Source organism: Chelonia mydas, chromosome 7 (assembly GCF_015237465.2).
Source record: "Chelonia mydas isolate rCheMyd1 chromosome 7, rCheMyd1.pri.v2, whole genome shotgun sequence".
Taxonomy (NCBI): Eukaryota; Metazoa; Chordata; order Testudines; family Cheloniidae; genus Chelonia; species Chelonia mydas.
The window spans coordinates 91,049,342-91,073,787 of record NC_057853.1 but is presented as its reverse complement, the minus strand read 5'-3'; the positions used below and the strand labels follow the sequence as shown (position 1 = coordinate 91,073,787).

General features: G+C 38.2%; 1 protein-coding gene across 8 annotated transcripts in view; it reads right to left on the bottom strand.

The window, feature by feature from the left end:
• Positions 1-659: 659 nt before the first annotated feature.
• Positions 660-24,446, bottom strand: part of TNKS2 (tankyrase 2) — a 63,855-nt gene continuing 40,068 nt past the window's right edge. For 2 of the 8 annotated variants that reach the window (XM_007059407.4, XM_043550719.1), the window contains exons 17-27: positions 22,179-22,288; positions 21,241-21,429; positions 20,186-20,438; positions 19,386-19,468; positions 18,528-18,648; positions 14,444-14,541; positions 12,956-13,030; positions 10,612-10,717; positions 5,668-5,854; positions 3,410-3,566; positions 660-3,092 (exon numbers count right to left, since the gene is read on the bottom strand). In XM_007059407.4, the coding sequence (XP_007059469.2) occupies positions 3,030-3,092; positions 3,410-3,566; positions 5,668-5,854; positions 10,612-10,717; positions 12,956-13,030; positions 14,444-14,541; positions 18,528-18,648; positions 19,386-19,468; positions 20,186-20,438; positions 21,241-21,429; positions 22,179-22,288 (1,442 nt within the window). In that variant the 3' untranslated portion in view covers positions 660-3,029. Of the gene's footprint in view, positions 3,567-5,667; positions 5,855-10,611; positions 10,718-12,955; positions 13,031-14,443; positions 14,542-16,704; positions 16,860-18,527; positions 18,649-19,385; positions 19,469-20,185; positions 20,439-21,240; positions 21,430-22,178; positions 22,289-24,446 lie in introns of those variants that run through there. The other 6 variants (XM_037903448.2, XM_027821834.3, XM_043550717.1 and 3 more) reach the window with 6 other exon arrangements.

The window sequence follows — 24,446 nt, the reverse complement described above, 5'->3', positions numbered from 1 at the left end:
ATTTGTAAAGCTTTCAGAAAAACTCTTCTATATTATTTCATTAACTGCAGGTAGGTTGCTATACAATTACTTATTTAAAAATTGTTATATGTAAACAGAGTCACAGGATAGAGTTGTTTTATATATTTATTAAAAACCTAGACATGTTAGGTGCTTTTGAAAATCCCACCTAAGTTTTTCAAGAGCACAAGTCCCAGTTAAAGTGAATGGAACTCTTCAGTCACTTTTGAAAATTCCACATTACAGTCTTAGTAAAGATTTACATTCCTGCCCTCTAGTGGCCATAACTGTTCTACACCACCAGATAAGAATAAACCTTCTTCGTGTTTGGAAAGCACCTACCACATTCGTGTCTGCTATGGGAATAAAAATATATTTTTAGTGTTACACTAACTGATCTAAGCAATGCTCTGCCTTTACTCATTTAGATAAAATGTACTCTGAAACACCTGTACAGTAAAGGATAGGCAATTGTTTTGAATTCCTGGATTTGGAGATTATTATAGGTTTTACAAAACTGCCTCACACATTCAGGCCAATTATCCTTTTTCAACCTTGACCATTTTTTGGACCAGCTGATAGTGTTTTAAGTGCAGAACTCTAAAAGTAAAATCTTAGTTTAATTCTTCTACCAAAAGAAGAAAAATTTCTGATCAACATCAATACCAAGCTGCAAATTACTCCAATACTCCACTCTTTTAATCTCTGTTAAGAACTTTTCCATATTCAGAACTACATTATATTCTACTGTAATCAGTTTATTGTAATATGAATTCTTGTACTCAGAAAGGTTGATTGATTTACTTACATTATGCCTGTAATTACTATCATGCTACCAGAAAACCAGTGAATTTAAATTTATTTAGTGTTAAATGGGTATGGAATGTGGTACAGTACACGTAAGACACTTCAAGATGAGTAAAGCAGACCTAATTGCACAAGAGATAAAAGTTTCACCTCAAAAGTCAAGACTATCAAACCATTACAATTTCCACCATCAGAATGCAAGGTATATCATGCAAAAACTAAAACAGACAAAAACAACATTGTGGTGCCACTTGAATGCTATCTTACCCCAATATTTTACAAGACATGAAGTAATCATTCATAATGAAATATTTTAGCAATGAAACTAAAATATCAACATTTTAATCATTTAACAGATTTTGCATGACCACCAGCTCCAGCATTACACTAAACCAAGAAGTGGGCAACATCCTGGGAAAAAATACCTTAAATTAAAGCACCTTTTATTCACTGTCAATATTGCTTTCTGCGAGAGTTAGATTTCATGATCTTATTTATTACTCAGATTCTTCACATAATTTTGTACTTTTCAGTACACTTACTCATGGACAGAATAATTACATTATCACCATATCAGCAAGACAATTTAGTAGTCTTGACTAATTATTACATTTAAAACCATGTTAAGGTTATATGACCTGCAAACAAATTAACTTATGGGACAGAGTCCTAGATGTAGAAATATAACCAATTAAAATATGCTCTTATTCAGTTTAAAATTCAGCCCATGGTATCAACTATAATTGTCTGCATTTTATTTACATATTTTTAAATATGTAGGTAAAAATTGCAGATGTAGTAAAAATAGAGAATGCAGATAAACTATGATGGGGTGAACAAGAGAGCAGTGCATTCATTTATCTGTAATATGCCTTGATCAGGTGGTTTATCTCCTTTGCTCCCTTCTCCCCCAAGAGATAGTCATGTGATAACTGTAGCCAATAGCTGCGTAGAAGAGTAGCTCTTTCTACTCATGCACAAGTGTTTTATCCATCAAGCTGAATGCAAGAAACTAGGATCCTACAATCCTATCTATTTCACTCAGCACAAAGCACTGCAGCAGCAAGCTTCTATTACTGCTGAAGCTACCAGCCTGAGCATAAACAAGGAGGAAGCATAAACAGAAAGACAGGGATGGTCTAAAGATGTCCATCCACCCCATAAAGTTTATATTGTGTGTGCACCCACAAGTTATACAGGCTAACCATGATGTGCCAGAAAATAAATCAATTTATTCATTCTCACTAGACATTATGTATTCAGCTTCCTTGTGTTAATTTAAAGTATTAGGGACTTATCTAGAAAGACCTCCTTGAAGTAAAGTTTCCACCTACATTCAAGGAAAATCATTTATTAGCCATAATTCACAGGATCTAATAGCCTTGAAATAAGACTACTGATTAACTAAGATCTAGTCCAATACAAATTCTAGGAGACAATTTAATGATCATGAAATGTGAAATACTGGTAAACAGGTGGGAAAATACTTCAGTAATCAAATGGAGTGTCCTACTTTCATAGGCCATGATTCTCTGGAATGCATATTTCGTAAATAAAACCACAGGAGTATCTTTTGAATAACTGTTGAAGCATTGTATAATTCTAAAATGGTTAATTAAAATCAAATTTATATTCTCCCCCCTCCCAACAGACAAACCCTAGAATCAAAGACTTCTCCTATTTACGGTGTATGATGAAACATAGATGAACAATGCAATATTTGGAAAAAAATACTTTGTACAAGGTTGCAGTTCTAAAACACTTATATTACAAAGCAATGTAAATAAATACCATGCTAGTACAAAAGCTCTTATTTACAGTTTTACAAATGAAATTGTATTCAGTGTAAATGCAGTGTTTTAAAGAACACAGTATAAGTAAAATGAATTCCTGTGTGGAATATTATAGTTTCTGCTCAATTTCAATGTAGTATTATATAAAAAGCATAGTTCAAGTTAATTTATGCTTATAATTTAATACAGACAAACCCAGTTTACCTGGAATGGTAACTGTTAAAGTGCTGAAAAAGAGGAAGTTTTTGAAATTTTAGAAAACACACTGTACATTATTAAAGCTTTATCAAGTCAAAATGTTAATTTTTTTCACATTTTCTACCACAATGCCTGTGGATAAAAATTTTTCATCAATTCAGTGTAATTTAGAAGATGTTAGATATTGGTATCTTCATGTTCAGATCTGTTGATTTCCAAAAGCAATTTGCCTCAAGCTTCCATGGTGGCTTCAGGTTTCATAATCTGGTAAGTAATCAAATATTCTGGATAAGCCTGAAAGGAAAATGATTCAGTAAGGTTAATTTTCTCAGCAAATTCAGAACACACATTTTACAGGATTTCTTGCCATCTGAGGAAAAGGTGCAACATTTATGTCAGGAAGAAAGGAGAGCAAAATATCTGCCAGAAGTTTTCAGTAAATAAGGACCTCTGGTTCTCAACTTTAAAAGCTTAGGTTTTATTTATATGCACTGAAAAAGAAAGCCCAATAAATCCAGAAAAGAGGCTCAGTGTCAACGGCATACCCGTGAAAAATGGCATTTGGGCTTCTTAAAATTAAGTATATTTTGACAAGAAAAAAAACCCACTACCTGTTCTCCTCTGTAAATGACGTATTCTGCTAAAGCTAGTCCATTTACACTAGGTCGACCAGTAACTGAATGATGTCCTGGAGGAGAATGAGCCATTTTCATTGCACTAAACTGCAGGAAAGACTTGCCCAATGTTACACGGCAAAACAGCAACTGCCTATAGTAAAGAAAAACTTTTACAACCAAAAATGTTTGGAAAATAGGAAAAACATTTCTTGGTCATTCAAAAGCTTTATTCAGAGAGAGCTGTAACTTTAAACCACTTTAGTCATTTTTCATATTCCACAAATTCTGAAGTTTTATCCATAGTATTATGTTCCCCTTTTTAAGTCCTGGTTCCTTTCCCCAACCTCCAGAGATTTTTCTGACCACACACAATGCATGTTATATTAATAGTTTGTGGAAATAGAATGTTTAATAGTGAACTCAAAAACTGCCACCCGAGTTCTTTATTTTTTGGCACACTATATGTCACTCAAACAGATGAAATCTACATAAAAATATGCAGTAGTTCCTGACACTAAAATTTGTATATCTATCTCAGAGAAGGAAACCAGATTCAAACTATCATCAGGGCCAACTACAAACAGGTCTACTATAAACCCTGGCTCAAATTAAACCCACTATGTATTAGAATTTGTCAGTATATTAGATGTGGTTGCTTTTTTTCTGTTTTATAAAAAGGGATACAAGGACACATTTCCTTGTGTATCTTCAACTGGTTATCTAAATACTTGGATAAGAAATGTAATTATGCTTTACACACCACTGAAGTTCGTATGCTTGATTTCTACTTTCTTGGACATTTGCTTTCCGTGGCACAACCAGCAACAGTACAGACTATAAAAGAGGAACAACCAGTGTCCCACATGCTCCTGGAAGGGATGGTCAAGAGACCTACAGCTAACCTGGAAAGAGAGTGTGGGCAACAGAGAGGACCAGAGAACAGGAAGACTAAATTTCCTGTTTCCTCCCCAAAGGAAGGTGGCTCTTATGGCAGCACAGCTCTTCATACACTCTAAACAAAAATGCATTTGCTGACCAGATGACAAATTGGCTGGTCAAGGTGGTAGCTCATATAGCTCGAATGACATTTCTCTTTGTTCTGTCCAGGAAGCAGCAACTGCCCAAGCAGAGTAAGTCCAGGAAAGGAGTCTCAGCAGCTTTGTAGGTCAACTAAACACTGGAGCCAATTTGCTGGGCTGTGCTCATTCAAGACATGTCTTGCCCCTTTTCAAACCCTTCATATAGAGCAAGCAGTAAGTCCCTCTTATCTGATCGGCTGAAGGGAATCCTGAGTCCTCCTCAAATCTAACGAGTACCATACCTTTCTCTTCTTCGGCTGGGCTACCAAAGAAGCTTGGAGAGTCTTGCCTTGCTTCAAATGAGAAGGAGCACAAGTCTTAGGAAGGAAACTGAAGCAAGTCCCAACTACCACTTTCTCTCTCTTTGGAAGCCAGTGGGACAATGGTAGGACAAAGCTGTAATTTCATCACCATTTCTGGTTAAAGTGACAGCCAACAGGAACACGGCACAGTGAGAAAGCTTAAGTCTGCTGAGTGGAGAGGTTTCAAAAGGAGGTGCTAAGTTTCTGAAGCATTAGATTTAGGTTCCAAAGGGTAACCAGAGACACACAAGAAGAATGCTTTTAGGAACCCAGAAACTGGTGGGAAGGGAAGTTCTACCTTGCTCTTCCTCAGAGCACTAAGGATCAAGGTCTGAACCTACAAGGTGGGGTCAAACATTACTGAACTCATCTTGAAAGAAATACAGGATGATCATAATCTCGAGTCATCTAGCGGACACCTCCCTCACCGTGAACCACATAATATGCAAGTACTGTGCTCTTCTAGAAGTTGCCTTGTTTGTGTACCGTCTGGCAGAAAAATATTTATTGATCAATTTTTACTGTACCTTTCATACTTTTAAAAATCTCTAGCAAATCCTCTCTCCTCATTTCCAGGCTACACAATTCTGGGTTTTGGGATCTGAAAGGAGGTAAGTCTTGCAATGTCTTTAACTATCTCCATTGTCCCTCCCTGGCTCTTAAGTTTGCACTACAGCTTTAAAGGGTGGCAATCAAAACTCATATAGCAGTACTATCTGTTTTAACTGTTACTGCATAGGCAGACATCTCTACTGAGCTACAGTCTTTCTTCAGAGACTCTGCTGGGGACTTGATTGCCTCTAACACAAGCTGCACTTGAAAAATCAGATTTCTTGGTATAATGATTCTGGTACAAAGTATTGTAACTTACCTGTGGCAAGCATAACAAGATCTATCTTTGTGAACTGGGCATCCAGTGCCACCTCCAATTCCATATACATACTGATTGCTTTTGGAAGAGTTTTCAGCAAAATATATCCCAGCTCCAAACATTCCACCTATGTATGCATGTCTCTCATCAAAACCTTTATGAATGATTGCATTCACAAATGGGGAACCTAGAAGGAAAAACATTTAAATTAATCATCTACAGTTTTTATGTAATCATTAATTATTAAATCATTTCAAAAGCCTATTGATTGTTATATCCTCCTTGTCAAAAACCGTTAAGATTTACCAGTAAAGTTACCTTTTGTTGAAATAGATAAATTTTCAGCAAGTCAGAGCAACTATGTGATGCAGTATCAGTCTGCCACAGCAAGCATTTAATATCCACTGTATTACAGCAGCGTACACTGTTACATTCACAAAATATTAGACACCTAGGGACAATTCCTGACCCGTCTTTACAGAGAAAGCTGCATAGGTGCTCGACACTCTTTCTGTAGAGTTAGTTCTACAAGTCTCCCTGGACAATTCGGTTTATGGGGGTTTTGGCTGGACATATTCCTGGAGACTTCATTGCATGACATAATCTTTAATTAAATATTAATCTTGAATTCCTGGAGACTCCAGGACAATCCTGGAGGACTGGCAATCCGAGTGTGAATTATGGTGCAGCACTTTGGTGTGCACTGCTATTCATATGAGCAGTGTGTACCGAAGTGCTGCACCATAACACTACCATATGGATACTGTGGGCACAAACTAAAAGGTTCCTAGTTTGCATTAATGTAGACTACTCAGGGGACTTACAGTGCAACACTTTGGTGTGAACTGCTATTCACACCACTGTGGTCCAGCCTGCGGGGCAACGTAGAGAAGCTCACAGATTCCATTTCTTTACAACACTGAGATTCACTAGAGCTGCAGAGCTTCCTTCAACCCTAAGGCTGTATTTCGCAAAAAGAAAAGGAGTCCTTGTGGCACCTTAGAGACTAACCAATTTATTTGAGCATGAGCTTTCGTGAGCTACAGCTCACTTCATCAGATGCATCCGATGAAGTGAGCTGTAGCTCACGAAAGCTCATGCTCAAATAAATTGGTTAGTCTCTAAGGTGCCACAAGGACTCCTTTTCTTTTTCCTAAGGCTGTAGTAGCTGCACAGCAGCTCTGCTCACATTCAACAACTGAGGGTAAGGAGAAGGATTCTTAAAAGTATAGAAATGTATGGCTGGAAAGTACCTTGAGAAGTCATCCAGTCTAGCCCCCTGTGCTGAGGCAGGACCAAATTAACCTAGTCCGTCCCTGATAGGTATTTGTCCAACTTGTTCTTAAAAAACACCAATAATAGTGATTCCTCAACCTCTCCTGGAAGCTTATTCCAGAACATATCGGCCCTTATACTTAGAAAGTTTTTCCTAATCTCTAACCTAAACCTCCCTTGCTGCAGATTAAGCCCAATACTTCTTGTCCTACCTTTAGTGGACATGGAGAACTGATCACCATTCTCTCTGCAACAGCCCTTAACATATTTGAAGACATCTCAAGTCCCTTCTCAGGCTTCTTTTCTCAAGACTAAACATACCAAAGTTTTTTAACCTTTCCTCACAGGTCAGGTTTTCTAAACCTTTTATCATTTCTGTTACTCTACTCTGGACTTATTTGGCCACAACTTTCCTAAAGTGTGGCACCCAATACTCCATTTGAGGCCTCACTAGTGACAATTACGTTTCATGTCTTACGTATAACACACCTTTTAATACATTCCAGACTGATATTAGCCCTTTTTGAGACTGTATCATATTGTTGACTATTATTTCAATTTGTGATTATAACCTCCTGATGCTTTTCAGCAATACCACCACCTAGCCAGTCATTCCCATTTTGTTGTTGTGCATTTGACTTTTCCTTGCTAAGTGAAATATTTTCCACTTGTCTTTACTTTCATCTTGCTGATTTCAGACTAATTCTCTAATTTGTCAAGGTTGTTTTGAATTCCAATCCGATCCTCCAAAGTGCTTGCAGCCCATCCTAACTTGGTACAATTTGCAAATTTTACAAGCATACCCTCCACTCCATTATCCAAGTCATTATTGAAAATACTGAACAGTACTGGACACAGGACTGACCCTTGGGACGCCACTAGATACAGCTTCCCAGTTTGACAACAAACCATTGATAACTACTCTAAGTACTGTCTTTCAGCCAGTTGTACACCCACCTACTTGTAATTTCATCTAGACCACATTTCCTTAGTTTGCTTCTGAGAATGTTACGTGGAACGGTGTCAAAAGCCTTACTAAAAATCAAGATATATCATGTTTACTGCTTCTCCCCATCCACTAAGCCAGTAACTCTGTCAAGAAAAGAAATTAGACTGGCTTTTTTTCTTGACAAATTCATGTTCGCTATTCCTTATCACCCTGTTATCCTCTAGTGATTACAAACTGACTGTTTAATAATTTGTTCCAGTACCTTCCTAAGTATTGAAGTTAGGCTCACTAGTCTGATTCCCCAAGTCCTCTTTGTCCCCCTTTTAAAGATCGGTACTAGTACGTATGCCCTTCTCCAGTCCTCTGGAGTCCTCCATGAATTCTCGAAGATAATTGCTAATCATTCCAAGACTACTTCAGCTAGTTCCTTAAGTACCCTAGGATGAGTTTCATCAGGCCCCACTGACTTGAATACATCTAATTCAGAGGTTCAGGAACAATGTGAACTAAACTGTAAACCCTGTATATGATGGAAACCACTTAAAGTCAGGGACTGTGGCAGTGTCCCAGTAGCTATGATCTAATTTATGTAAATTTTTTTTTTTACCATGTCTGCCTCTGCAAAGCAATGTTTAGTTATCTGAGCTGGGTATTGATCATAAAATTTAGTCTTAAGTTACCCATTCAGATTTGAAGGTGCGTTGTTTGCACTGCAGCACTTATCTCTAGAGAGACCTGATGAATTCAGTTTCACAAAGATACACCTTTTTACTAAAAAGGTTTTTAAAATTACATGTAAATATAAAGGTAGTTATAGGATTATTAGGACTGATTTGTTCAGAGGAGATGAACAAGAGGGGGCATGACAGAATTGAGACTTACGTAAAATAAGAAATGTTATACTGAAAGTAAACCAAAAACTCTTATTTACCTTCTGTGTAATAAAACAACAAGGAGATGTGAAATACAAAATGAAAAGTAATAGCTTTTTTTTTTAAAATACACAGACTCATTATTAACTTGTAGAACCATCATAAGGTATCATTGAAGTTAAGAAGTTGGCAGGATTAAAAAAGGGGAACACATATGTAAACATCTATTATCACTTTAGATAGATACAGAATTTATAAAGGATATAAGTGCTCATGCTTCAGGACATAATCCAACCACTATCTGACCAGGTTAGGAAGAACTTCCCCTATAGATGGGTTATACCATTAAAGCGTTGCTTGCACCTTCCTCTGGGCTGATACTGGCCATTATCAGAGAGAGAATACCAAACCACTAGTCTGATCTGGTATGATAATTTCTGTTATTATTATGCCCATCAAAAGCCTGTATGAAAGAAACACTCAAGTTACACTGTTAAGCACTCAGCTGGGAAATGACAAAGTTGCATCAGCAGCAGCTGACCCCTTTGTATGTAAGCAAGACTATGATCTTTAATTACAAGATCACATACTATTTGTCAGCTATGTCACATTTTTCTACAGCTTTAGATATACATGGTTGGCATCTTTTAATGAATTCTGGCATATACATAAATGATTTTATATGACAAACTATTCTTACACAACACACTACAGGTGAAGTATAACAAGAGTGATAGCAAAGGTTTGTTGGCGTATATAAATCGTAAGTCTGTCACCAAGGTAGTATAGTTTCATTCTGATCCCAAGTTATAGCTAAGGCAGACTGTGCTACTAATTTGGAAAAAATTGCAAACTACATGGCTGCTGACAATTAAATTCCTCAGAGAAGATAACTATGTAAAAAAAAAATCTGTCAGAAATATGGAAGACCATTATGATTATAAAAATAGTGTAAGTTTATAAGAATGAAAATATATAAGCTACCACACAAACATGTATATCTGTGGTTATAGAAGAAAATGTTAAATTGTATTAGAGAAGGTTTGCAATCATGTAACTATCGTAATGCATATCCACAAGGGGCAGAATTAAGGTTGGACATGCAATCTTAATTCACATTCTGAAATTAGTATGAACTATTTTTTTTCCAAATAAAAAAATCCAAGATGCTTACAATGGACACCACTGGACCACCATATTACACCAAATTATAAACTCTGCAGGAGGGAGCTGTGCAGATTTTACTTCAGTGAACGTGCAACTGAGTTTCTTACTATGCAGGTAACTTAGCTATTTAGTGAGTCACTGTGCATATGCAGGGGACAATTTTCAATTGGTTATAACTGTCAAATCAAAACTTAACTTCACTGGAGCTCAAGACGACATTTTTGAACAAGGGCTAATATACCGAATGTAAAAGCCATCTTGGTCAGAGTTAGTAAAACAAATTGCAAGAAACCTTCCTCACTCCTACCCCCTTCAAACTGAATCTGCTGACCTGTTTTTCTATTTTTGATCAAACTAAACAACCCCCCCCCAAAATCCATACTCTTCTTGGGCAAAGGCAGGAAAATTTCAGCAAAAAAAAGCAAAATGTTCAAAGTTACAAGGCAACTGAAAATGGGAATTAGAATAGATACAGCTATAGTTGTCACCTCTGCAATAACATGCAATATTGATAACAGGATTTATCAAAATTATGAAAAACTTAACTCTGATTTACATTTTTATTTCCAGTTGTTAATTATATAGCATATTTACCTAAATTTTTGGCACCAACAAAAAATATTCCCCCTAAAGGTTAACAGCACTGATAATGGAAGAAAATTTAAATTTCAAAGATCTTACCATGAAACAGCATCCTTTCATTTGCATGGTTATGGTTTTCTTCAGAAACTTCTTTCCTCCTGTGAGTGTATCTTTCCCAGAGTTTTTTGTTACACACTTTTTGAATCTGAAATAATTAAATCAGAATTCAAATTCTAATTTGAAGAGAAGACCTTCCAATTTTTTGCTTTATCATTTGACAGACATTTTGACGCACAATGGCTATATCACAATAGATCCACTCCAAAACTGGGAACATGAAGTCAAATTTCTAGAGAAGAAATAAGATTATCTCCCTCAGATTCTAAGGAATCCAATTCTTCTTCTAGCATGATATAGCGAGTAAAATCATCATCACCATAAACCTAAGTTAAAAGCCATTCTGTTCTAAACCACTGTTCAGTGATCTCTCTAAAGTTTTTAGACTGACATTTATCAGGCTTACTCACAACTTAAGCATTTTTTGGAAAGTTTAAACAAACTAGATAAAAGGGATTTTTCAGATTGCAACCCCCAATCCATCCAAACTTTGATAAAATAATTCTCTCCCTCCATTCAAAGAACTGCTAACCCCCTTCTTTAGATTTCTTTACTGGCTTCCTCACTTTCCATATTAATTCAAGCTGCTTATTACCACCTTCAAGGAACTGAACCATGTCCATCTCTGTTCTCAGTCTCATTCTAACTCCTGCCCCTCCAGTCCCGGTGGATAAAAACTGATTATTTTTCAAAACAAATTTGATTTTTTAAACTTTAAATTAAATACATTTTTCTTTTAAAAATAAACAGATTTAAAATTAAATTTTAAATAATTACAGCCTATATTAAGGCCTTACCTTACTATAACAAATTACAACAATTTAAATAAATAAAAAAGTAATACGATGTATCAATGAGCCCTCCTCAAATCTTAATGAGTTAAAGGATGATGCTTTTTAAATCAGGGGGAAAACATCTTTCTGAAGTTTTCTAAATATATCACAATGGCCACGTTCTGCATTCTATAGCTATATTATTTTCAGTCATTACAAGGGCTGTGTTACAGGGCTGAATTGCTCCCAGAAACTGAAGACAGGAAATGACTATCCCGTATATGAGAGACGCTATGCTGCAGAAAGCATGTTTTCCTCTTCCAACCTATATGAATAAAAAGCAGGCGGGAGAGAAGATCTACTAATTCTAAAATCCTGCAGGACAAGGGATCAGATTTTAAACACCTAAAAATGCAGACAGGCATCTTATGGGGTTTTCAAAAGCACTTAAATAGATTAGGTGCCTAACACCCACTGATTTCTACTTCAATGATTTCAATAGGAGTCAGGCACCTAATCTTCATAGTCACTTCTGAAAATTCCACAAGGTGCCTATTTGCATCTTTAATTGCCAAAATCCTTTTGAAAATCTGATGCATGGTGATCGGAAACAATCCGTCAATTCACTAATTACAGTTAATACTTCCTTTGTTTAATAACTTTATTTTTAGAAGCAAAACATGTTTTAATAAGCTTACTTTATCTTATCTATACAGCATATTTAAAGGTAACTTTATTTAACTAACAACATCTTTAAATGGAGTTTTTATGCATTTTAATAGATTTCCAATTTCCATCCAAATGCAGCTTGACAGATGTCTCAAATATAAAATTATCATGGAGAAAATAAGAAATGATCATTTTCTAACATAATAAAATATAAACATTAAGAATCAGAACAAACGTACATTGAGCTATATCATTGCTTAAATAAATGTGTAGACAGTGGGTATCCTCCTGGTTAGCAAAAAGAAGCACCAACATTAATGTAAAGTCTATAATTAGCAGCAAATCAACATATTTTAATAGTCATATCAACCAGTGAAAATGAACCTCTCTTTTGGAAAATAACTAAAAAGTACAAACGCAAAAAAAGATTAAAATAGATTATTTAAATCAAAGTTTATTACTTTCTGATTTAAATCACAACCCTGAGTCTCCCTCACTTCAAGCCTTCCCATATGATCCCTCAGCCTCATTCTCTCACTTTTTGCTTTACGCTTTTTTCCTCCTGTCACACCCTTAATGTGCAACCACCTCTCAATTTCTGTGTATTAAGCACTCTGCCTTTTGCTTCAAACTTTTCTGCCTTTCTCTGTGAAGCCTGTACGTGAACTTCTCAAATGCCTTTTGGCACCTAATCTGTTTTCCTATATATTTATCTTAGATTTCTCTATGGAGCACGGTCCTCTTCTTTTTATGTGTTTTGTAATGTACATTTAAGGTGCTCAATAAATAAAACTACAAAAAGTACTTGATTGTAACAAAATTACTTTCAATCAAAGGGTTGAGAGCATAGCTATCATTTAAGAACTACAAAAATGTGATAGTACCTTCAGAAAATTGTATTTGTTGAACACTCCACCAGCATGCCCACCATCTCTGTGCTCTCGGACTGTACTCTGCATCTGAAGAATAAGAGTTTTATGGCTGTACGTTTTGGACAAACACTCCAATATTCTTAATTATTCTAGTTCTTAATTTACACTCTTTACCTGATCACATCTACTTAGAATCACGTGCTGTATAATTATTCAAATACTGGGCAGAAAGTATAGAAAGAATTGATTAGAAGCTGGGTCTGGTATACAGGGAAATGACCGTAGTGAAGATTTCCATGCTGCAGAAATAATTTTACTTCAGATGGAGACCTTTCAAGTATGTTACTAGAAGGAGTGACATGAAGAGAGATAAAGGGTCTCTTCACTTACACTTTGGGCTGGAGTAGTGATTTCTAGCTCAAGACGACACAAATGTGGTAATTCTCATTGAGTTATGCACTAAAAACAGACATGCAACAACAGCAGTAAGAGCAACGGAAGGGGCTAGCTGCCTGAGTACATACCTAATGCCTTGGATTGATACACAGCCTGTTGCAGCAGCTACACTTACATTTTTAATATGCCAGTTCAATTAGATGTAGTGCAAGTATGTCTCCTCAAGCTGGAAATTACACCTCCAGCTTGAAGTGTAGACATACAGTAGCACCTCAAAGATATGAACTCCAGAGTTATGGACTGACCGGTCAACTCAACACCATGTGAAACCGGAAGTAACCAATCAGGCAGCAGCAGACACAAAAATAATAATAAAAATAAAAGCAAATACTGTACTGTGCTTGTATTGCATCTTAAAAAGTAGACACATCTGGGCTGCCTGTCCCCATCCCTACGCCTAACTTCACCCCCACACGCAGGGCACCCACTTACAGCTAGGAGTTGAAGACGCTAAGATTCGCAGGCAAAGCTGTGAGCCCCCGCCACCAACCCAAGACAGCTGGAGCAGGAGCAGCATTCCTGTGGGTGCTCTTTTCAGCCTGCCTCTCCCAGCTAGGGGGGTGTTCCCCCCCACCCACCCACCCTCTGCCGAGAACGGGACATGCTGCCCCCCGTCTCCCCCCACTCCCACCCTGGTCCAGAGGGGGACAAGCTTGCAGGGAAGAAGCTGCCTGCAAGGAAGCTGTCTAGCTGCCTCTGGAACCTGGCCTGAAGTGTGAACCTGGCCTGAAGTGTGAACTGCTGGAGTCAGAGCTGCATTTTGTTCAGAGTTATGAACATTTCAGAGTTACGGACAACCTCCATTCCCAAGGTGTCCATAATTCTGAGGTTCTACTGTATGCTAAGTTGTGGAAATGTCAAGCATGGATCATAACAATGGGACAGCACTGACAAAGGAAAATGGAATAAGTGTCTTGATGTAAGCTTTAATCCATTATGTTTAGCAATATTTGAGTCTTATATTAATAGTCTACTGGAACTCATGTGTCTTTCCATAAGTGACAACGCCAAAAAGAATTTGAGATGCTAGGGAGCAAAACATACCTCCTCTTCCACTGACTGAAATTCCTTATCATCAGGAGAGAGATCTATGAGAATTGTTCCACTACCAGAAGTATTCAAAGTCAGGTATGGGTTAAGACCTATAAAGACAATGAACGCACATATTTCAGACGCAGAGAACAAAAATTAAAAACACAGGCATAGCTCAATTTCTCAGGAATGAAAACATGGAAGATGCCATATAGAGACAAAGGTCAAGAAAAGGGGAACATTTGTGATTTTAAAGTTATATTAACTTCCAGTTTAAGTCTCATTTCTGCCATGGTTTTGGGATCTTAAGTAGTTTAAAGTTTTAGTTTTTTAAAACATATTTTGATTTGCCTTTGTAATTCTGCTCTTCTGAAGATATCATGCAGGATTCTCATTTCGTGGCCTCAGCTTCCTAGCTAAACACAGACAGAACCTACAGGTTCTTAATGGTAGTAGTGGTGGCCAGGGGCATAAGCCAACCCCTCATCCCCACAAATGATTGTGCACCACCTGAGACCTCTGCCAACCCTGAAACATTCCAGTCAGTCAGTTCCTAGCTGAGTACGAAGTAAAGGATCCCTAAAGTAACAGGCCAGTCACCTAACATTTTACAGAAAAATCATACCACAGAAGCAGAAAGACTTGAAGTACAGGTAACTGTGATCTAAACAGAAGCCCATCCAAACTCTGAGGGGAGACGGGGGGGCAAGTATGTGTGACTGCTGCGAGACTTCTTTTTCCATCTACCAATAAGATTTCTCACATTGAGCATTAGAGCATCTGCTCAAATACATCAGGCAAGTGGCACTCTTCTCTCTCAGAAGTCACACCATCAGAGAGAGGGTCCTTAAAATGGGATAGAATAAGGTGTACCTTTGTCAGGGCCCCTGTTACTACAAGAACTAGTATCTAGACTAGAAGTTCCCAACATGTTCCGCCGCTTGTGCCGGGAAAGCCCCTGGTGGGCCGGGCCGGTTTGTTTACCTGCTGCGTCCGCAGGTTCGGACGATCGCGGCTCCCAGTGGCCATGGTTCGCTGCTCCAGGCCAACGGGAGCTGCTGGAAGTGGTGGCCAATACGTCCCTCGGCCCACGCAGCTTCCAGCAGCTCCCATTGGCCTGGAGCAGCAAACCACAGCCACTGGGAGCCGCGATCGTCCGAACCTGCGGACGCAGCAGGTAAACAAACCGGCCCGGCCCACCAGGGGCTTTCCCTGCACAAGCGGTGGAACAAGTTTGGGAACCACTGATCTAGACATATCAGAGCACCTCTGAAGTACCGTATATACTCAATCATAAGCCGGTTCATTTATAAGCCGACCCCCCCAAGATGGACAAATAAAAATGGAAAATTTTTATGACGCATTCATAAGCCAACCCTATAATTCAAGGGTCAGCAAACTTTGGCTCCCGGACCATCAGGATAAGCTGCTGGCTGGCCGAGATGGTTTGTTTACCTCGAGAGTCTGCAGGCACGGAGGTAAACTGAAGTAAATAAAGTGTCCCGGTGTTCCAGCTGCTTACCCTGACGGTCCAGGACAGCAACTGGTGGGGAAAATTCTTTTTGGGGGGGGGGGTTGGGGGGGAGAGAGAGAAGATGGTGGGAAGGGATGGGGAGAAGCTGGGGGTCAGGGGAGTAACCCCTGTGACCATCCCCCACATGACCCCACCTCTAGCCCGGGACCCCCACTCTCTCCCCATCCCATCCCTTCCCATCTTATCTGGGGAGGGCCAGGGAAGGATGTCTCTGGCCTTGCTGGAGCTGCTCTGGCAGGCTGGGCAGCGCGGCTGCAGCGTGCTCCAGCAGGCCGGGCAGCGCGGCCACAACCTGCTCTGGGGGGCGGGGCTGAGCGTCCCAGCTGCAGCCTGCCAGCCCCAGAGCTGCAGCTGCTTTGGAGGCTGGGGGAGAGCAGCGTGGCCAAAAGCAGAGACACATTGGCCCCGCCTCTTCCCTTCTGGCTCTGCTGGCTGTGCTGCCTCTGCTTGCTCCCTCTGTTGGGGGGAAGGGCTGTGTCCCACCTCTCCCCTCTCTATACCTGTTCATAAGCTGACCTTCTCTGATGCTTCCCTTTTTTACTAAAAAAATTCGGTTTATGAACGATTATATACAGTAGATAAGACATCCCTTGCTAATTTGGCATGTTCTGGCTGTCACAAGCAGTTCCTTCTTCCTCAGACCTCCCATTTCTCCTTTGAGAAGGGGACCTGATCCATCATTCTCTAGGAAGAAAGTATGCAGAAATGTTTAGAACATACTGACCCAATGGTCTCTGCTGAATTGCATGTGCCCAATTCATATGCTTTGGAAACTACAAATACAGATGTGGGCATGAGAGCATGTCCTGGCTCTAGCATATCCTTGTGTTCCAAAAACATCCTAAGCCACAAGGTTGATGTAGTTCTGGTGCAGCTGCCACAGAATCCAGTTATCTATGGGGTCAGGATGAGACAAGGTAGTTCAGCATGAAATCTAAGGACTGAAACAATGGTTGCAACCAGACTATGTGCAGAAGGCACCAAAAACTGCTGGTGATGAGATCAGGGCTTCACACACAGGAGAGAGCTAACTCTTGAAGCATAAGCTCTGACCTCTGCACAAGAAATCTCTGACTGTGCTGAGATCTACTTTGGGTTATTTACAGTATTTACCACCTTCACCTGCAAGTGTTTCTAGCTCAGATTATGCTGCAGAGCAGTAAGAGAACTTTAAAGCAGTCCCCAAACCCAGGAAGCCAAAGTCCGATGCTGACTATCTCCACTGAAAGTTCCAAATACACCAACAAACAACTGCAGCTTGATATGGAGACCACCATCACTTCTGATAATGACAAGAATTCTGAACGAGTTGGCAAGTAACTGGCAATCATTTATTGTATTTAAGAACCCAGAGGTGCTCTGCACCAGAAGTTCTTATGCTGTGGCCTGCCCAGGATACATGAGCAGGTAGCTGCAGCAAGATACTGGGTTCCTCATCACTGCTCTGGGCAGCTAGCTGCAGGTACATCAACAACTGACTGCAGCTCAACACTGGGCCTCCCAGCAATGCTTTTGGCCAGGAGCCCATGATGTTTGAACAGTCAGCAAATACTTGACACAGAACACCTCCACTGACAGCAATCAAGAAGCAACTGACTGTTCAAGGGACAGCTATTAAAGCTCCAGGGAGATACCTGAACATGGTGAAGTGGTTGTCTTGTGGCCTTGACTACTACTGCTTCCCTTAAAGGCCAAAAAATCCTTTAGAGTGTGGGGAGTTTTGCCTGTTTTATACTAGAGTCCAGATTTGGGAGCAAGAATCCACAGATGGTGTCTAGAGAAAAAAATCCTACCAATTCTAACTAATTTTATTCCATTTCTATGAAATGTAGTGAGACAATATTAGCCAATGTTTCAATATGACAGAATCAATACAGTGTGCTCTTTATTTTTTTCTTCAGCTGTAGTCCAACAAAACATTTTATTCCTATGATTGTGCTGTCATCAACAATGCTGCAAAATAAAGAGATTTTAGCATAAAACTCAATGCAAGTTGAAGTTGTCAAACAAAGCAGGTATGCTCATTTCAGCTCCACTGGAAAGACACCAACTATTTTTTTTAAAAGAAAAATATTTAAAAACTTCAATTATCTTTTTGGGAAAAAGGGGACAGCCTGTGTCACTCTGAAAAGTGAATTATTATTTACTATCTGTATTGTGGTAGCACATAAGAACCCCAGTCACTGACCAGAATGCCATTGTGCTAGGTGCTGTACAAACAGAACAAAGAAATGGTCCCTGTCCCAAAACACTTACAATCAAAGTTCTCTAAATCTACAATCCAACTAATGAAAGTAAACGTGGACAGTGACCATGATAAAGGAGTCAAATATTAAAGACAATTGAATGCTGGTGTTCATGATAATTTGTATCACTAGTGAAAGCTTCTCACACGAGCTTCAAATTGAAAGACAGTGTAGCACAATTTTACATTTTGTTGTATAAAGAACTATATTATCAGCTCTTTCTACCAAGAGATGATTTGGAACAAAACTGGTACAGTTTATAAAAATGAACTCTATATTAAAGCAGTATCACTTCATTAATTCAATAAAAATATACCTTGCTGTCCAGAGATCAATCTCTCAACTCCTTTAATGATTTTATGCCTATGTCCATACGCATTGATACCAATTTCCTTTAACTCTTTGTGGCCCATTTCAACCAATACATCCAGTGTTATCTAGAGCAAAGCACAATATAATTTGTTTAGATTGCTGTATATATTATAAAAAAAAATTTCATGACAAGTATTTCATTAGAAAGGATCAATTATAACCTCGGAAATAAAATTTATGATAATTTAGTTAGGTTATAAAACAGAGTAGTGTGCAGATATGCAGCCCCTGGAGACCTGTATATTGTGCAGCAGAAGTCAAATTAGGGAAGTTTTAAAACAAGCCATAGTTATGAAGCAAGCTATAAAACAAGAGAAGATATTTTATAAGTATATTAAATTAAAATTAGACTAGAGTCACATTCTGAATGTTTTAATGTAACAGTTCATCCTTGGCTTTGCGTCTACTGTCTTCCCTAGCATGAAATTTTGCTTTTGAATAGCATAAAACACGCTACAAGTCATAGTAGAATTGCTGTCATCTTCCCCATTTTTTTGTTCAACACTTTGCATGACCCTACCTAAAAAGGTAGGCCAGTGGTACTGCAAGAATCATTTCCCTGACTGGGAAATTTCACTTTCAGGATATATTACCAAGCTAACAGAATAGTCTACACCTTTGTAATTACTACACATAATTTCATGATATTCACTTCCTATTGACTTCATCACCTGTGCTAACATAACAGAAACAAAAACTTAACCTGTAGGTCTTAAATTGCAAGCGCTATCACTCCTCCCACTTCAAAAAAGGAACACACTGGTAGAGTTTTCTAACCCAATATTTGTACACAGCTACTCACTTGCTCTCTCTCAAATACGTCAATCAGATGTTCAAGTCCAAGATTCCTCACAAACTGATTTATGCTAAAATCTACACCTGGAACTGAATATAAAGAAGAATATATAAGTTACTTTCACATTCATACTATCTATAACACAGTATATTCCATACTTACACTTCTGCAATAAGGGGAAATACAAGAATTTTTAAGAGACTTGGTAACATTAAGAAAAATATTTAAGTTACTAATAAGATTATATATTACTGTTTCTGGTGGCACCTAGAACACACTAGGTTCATTATAAAAATACATGATCCTGGCTTCCCAAACAAGTAAGTGTTTACCTACTAGTACTGCATATTTAAGCAATGAACAGAAGTTATTAAAGCAACCTTGTCCATAAATCATCAGTCTCGCAAATACTTTAGAACCTATGATACCATTTCATTGCGTATAAGACCATTCCAATAAGTATTTATTTGATTTCTATTTAAAACCTAATTTATCAGTAAGAGTCTATCCGGACAAAATGCCTGAAGACCCCTGTGCAAGAGTTATTTTTTTTGTTCTTTTGGCTATCCGTTCCTTATCAAGCCACAGTTGGAAATAGAGATAATAACAGAAGGCAAAGGTAGTTAATGGATAAATTGAAAATTCTAGTAAGAGCTGAAGAGTACCCACAAAACTCACTAAATTAGATAAAAATACTGAAAAAGAAAAAAAAAATCAACAAAATCATGCTTTATTTAACTTTATTTATATAAACTGCTCAAGAGTCATTAATTCACATCTACAATTAGAACAAAAGAAAACCTCACCTTCCTTTTTCTCTAGAACAGTTGCTCCCTCTGCACTGTTTGTACCAACAACTGAAGGGAGTTCAGAAAAGCTACCAGATAAGTTGTCAAGGCTACTGGCAGCAGACAGACTGGATGGGCTGGATGGAACGGAAGACAGGCAATCAGCAGTAGATCCGGTGGTTTGAGATACATTTATAACCTGAGGTTTGTAACAAGATGGCAACGCAGAAGGAGGCATAGCAGCTGTCAACAGCGTGTTAACATCATCTGCCTAAATATCAAAAGACAGTTTATTAAAATATAGGAAGCCTTCCATGCAAAGTTATTTTCTGGAATAAAGGTAATTAAATACTTGAGAAAAATTAAGCCCAAAGCCATAGCGAATAAATGTGTAAGTAATGCAAACATTTCAACCAACAAAAAGCAATCTTTCACTTAAACAAGATTTTAAAAAAACTTGTTCTAAATTAAAAGTGCAATACATTAATGTTTTGATATTTGAAACTTTTTTCCGGATAAACACAAGGTCAAACAAAACTCATTACTAGTTTACTTTAAAAACCAGAAATCCCAATTTGAAGCAAGACGATCCATTCAGCATTACTTTGAAAATGTGAAGCTTTTGATTGTATTATAATAATCTAAAACAAAACCTTAAACAGCCTGCTTAAGTTTTATAAAATGAGAACGTTTTAATAAAGGTAGACTAAATTTCACCTCTAACGCAGTTTTTTGTGGTAAAATATATTAGCCAGTAAAATAGGTAGATCAAGTACCCATAGTAAAATTAAAAATAGATAAATGTCAATTCTGGAACAAATCAGTGTTTGTTTTCTTTCTCCATCAGGCAGTCAGAAGAACTTTGCAGCAATTTTGCACAAGAGAACAGAGAAAGAAGATGTATGCGGGTGTACTGGCTTGCATAAACACCCAAGAAACCAGAGTTTATAAATTGTGCACTAACTCCAAACTTGTACTTTGAATAAAAATGACTAAAAGCATCTTATATAAACCAGGTGAGCAACCACTAGCTGCAGCTAAGCACAGATTTCTCAAAAGATCCCATCACTTACGGTGACCAGGTCTAATGGTGTTTGTCCTTCCTGATTTTTCAGAGTAGGATCAGCTCCATGTGCCAATAACAAGGCACAAAGCTGTGTCCTTCCTTTCTGGGCTGCTTCATGCAAAGGTGTGAAAGCCCATTTGTCCGTAGCATTCACACACGCATTATACTTTATAAGTAAAGCTGCTACATCTACGTGCTGGAAAATAAAATATCCTGTTATATTCCGAGATGGTAGTTTAATATACTGAAACTCTCAGAATTATTAAACAACCCTTTTTGTAACTCATTCTGGATTTTCCTAGAATTGATCTAAATTACAATAAGGTCAGAAATAAACACTAACAAAACAGAAGAGACTATTCTGAACTATAATGTACCTGTGTATAATTAAGTCATTTTCTTCCATAAAACTGAAATAGATCAAACCAGAATACCAAATACAAACTCCTTTAAATTGAAGAAGGAGTGCCAGAGGGGGCTTGAATTCAAATCCCTGAATCTGAAAGCAGCCCAGGCTGCATCCAAACACAGAAGGGCCTTATTTCTTGCTTTGGGTTCACAGATGTCTGAAATCTCACCAGATCACCCACAGAACTGTAAGTGAAATCTTTACTAGTGAAATTCTACTAGTATGCACATGTGAAAAGCAGTTTTACAGGACATCTTTTAGGCTGCTTGTTTTTACAATAGTTTTTGAATGACCTTTCTCAACATAATTTCCAACTGTGATTTTACAAATTTAAAAACTATTGCAGAAGTGAAGACAGTTGAATTTGAGCTGCAGTTATAATTAACTAATTCCAAATGAGGTGATATTATAACACAATGACAAAAGCTTTTTAGAGATTGTCAGGCTACATAATTAATGCCAATAAAAGCATCATATCACAACTTTTTACAAAAGTTTCAAATTGTTCCAAAAGATAGTAAGTTAGAGATTCTTACCCCATAAGATGCTGCATTATGTAGAGGAATCAACCCTCCTTTATCCTGTGCATTCACATCAGCTCCATGCTGTAACAGGTACTCTGCAACCTCCAAATTGTTGTAACCAGCTAACGGGCAGTTAAGGGAGGAAGGAAGAGAAAAATCATCACCAGAATAATTACGATTAAATACAACTTTTTTATTTTTAAATCACATCTGAGGGGAAAAAGTCTGCAAATAAATCACCAAATTGTGTTATGCTGTGTGAAACCATTTACTACAGCTATGGAACAAATTAATCTTGTGTATTCAATTCCACGATAAATGTCACTTAATCAATTTGCAAAGAGTACTCCAGTGCTATATGTTTTTTTTAATAGTTCAAATATTTAAGCAAGCACATACTCAAATTCAACATCTTTATTTGAAAATAAAGGTGTTAACTGTCTGCACCTAGACATTTGGCATTGAGTATTAAGATTTTCCAAAATAAAAATTAATGGATTTCAAATCAGCACTGATGTTGGAAAATCTAAATTCTCCTTTTACCAAGAGTTATATTTCTAATGGAGTGAGCATTAGAAAACTTCAGGTAAGCATCTTCATTCTGATGGACAAGAAAATTCTGCTTCCATTCCTGACAAAAACAGCCCACTTTCGCCCCACCCTTCTCGGTCTCTGTTCTCCAGCAAGTTTTATTCCACCTTCCTTCACCTCTTCTGCTGAATCCCACTGAGCTGTCAACCCCTTGCAATCTGCCAGTTCTGGTGGCCCCAAATTAGCACAGTCACTGTACTGGAAGAGTATCAGCTACATTATGTCTCTCCTTGCTGGTGCCTGGTTTTAAGGAGAAATTGGGGAGGCAAGGTAAGCAGGGAGGGTACTTGTCAATAAGGACAGAAATTCGTCATTACAGGTGAGAATCCTGATTTGGTGTGTCTCACTAAAAACTCACTAGATTTGACAAGATCAGATTAATAGTTCAGGTTACTACAGATAACATACCTGACACCAAACCAAAAAAGCAAGATAAAGAAAAGTTAAGCCACCTACCAGAATACCCTCTATTCCTTTACCAACAGATAGTTAAGCAGCATACTTTTTTACACCTTGCTTTTGCGTTGCATATAACAAACAACTATCTAATAACATTTGTGCATTAACTTACTAGTTTTTTAAAAATAGGAATGTTTGAGGATTAGCTGTAACATCCCCATGCAAATCCACACAAGCCCTGTTTTGTTCAATATCTTCATTAATGATCTGGAGGATGGCATGGATTGCACCCTCAGCAAGTTTATAGATGACACTAAACTGGGAGGAGTGGTAGGAGGGTAGGGATAGGATACAGAGGGACCTAGACAAATTAGAGGATTGGGCCAAAAGAAATCTGATGAGGTTCAACAAGGACAAGTGCAGAGTACTGCACTTAGGATAGAAGAATCCTATGCACCGCTACAGACTAGGGACTGAGTGGCTACGCAGCAGTTCTGCAGAAAAGGACCTAGGGATTACAGTGAACGAGAAGCTGGATATGAGTCAACAGTGTGCCCTTGTTGTCAAGAGGGCTAATGGCATTTTGGGTTGTATAAGTAGGAGCATTGCCAGCAGATCGAGGGATGTGAACATTCCCCTCTATTCGACATTGATGAGGCCTCATCTGGAGTACTGTGCCCAGTTTTGGGCCCCAAACTACAAGGAGGATGTGGAAAAATTGGAAAGAGTCCAGAGGAGGGCAACAAAAATGATTAGGAGGCTGGAGCACATGATTTATGAGGAGAGGCTGAGGGAACTGGGATTCTTTAGTCTGCAGAAGAGAAGAATGAGGGGGGATTTGATAGCTGCTTTCAACTACCTGAAAGGAGGTTCCAAAGAGGATGCATCTAGACCAGTGGTTCTTAACCTGGGGTGCACACACCCCCTGGGGGTGTGAGATGCCCTTTCTGGGGGTGTGAGACATGCCAGATTTTTTTAGAAGGTAAATAATTGAAAAAACAAATTAAGCACAGGCACGTAAGTACAACTACTTTGTTTCATCAAACCTATGTATTTATTAACATTAGACATTTTTTAACAATTACTGTAATATACAAACAAAAAATATATCTAGGTTTAAAGAACTGACCTACTTCAACGATTTTTGATAAGGGGTGGAAGAACATTTTTGATTTTTTATAAGGGGTGCGAGAACATATTTTGAGAACCAAGGGGTGCAGGCTGCAGTAAAGGTTAAGAACCACTGATCTAGACTGTTCTCAGTGATACCAGATGATAGAACAAGGAGTA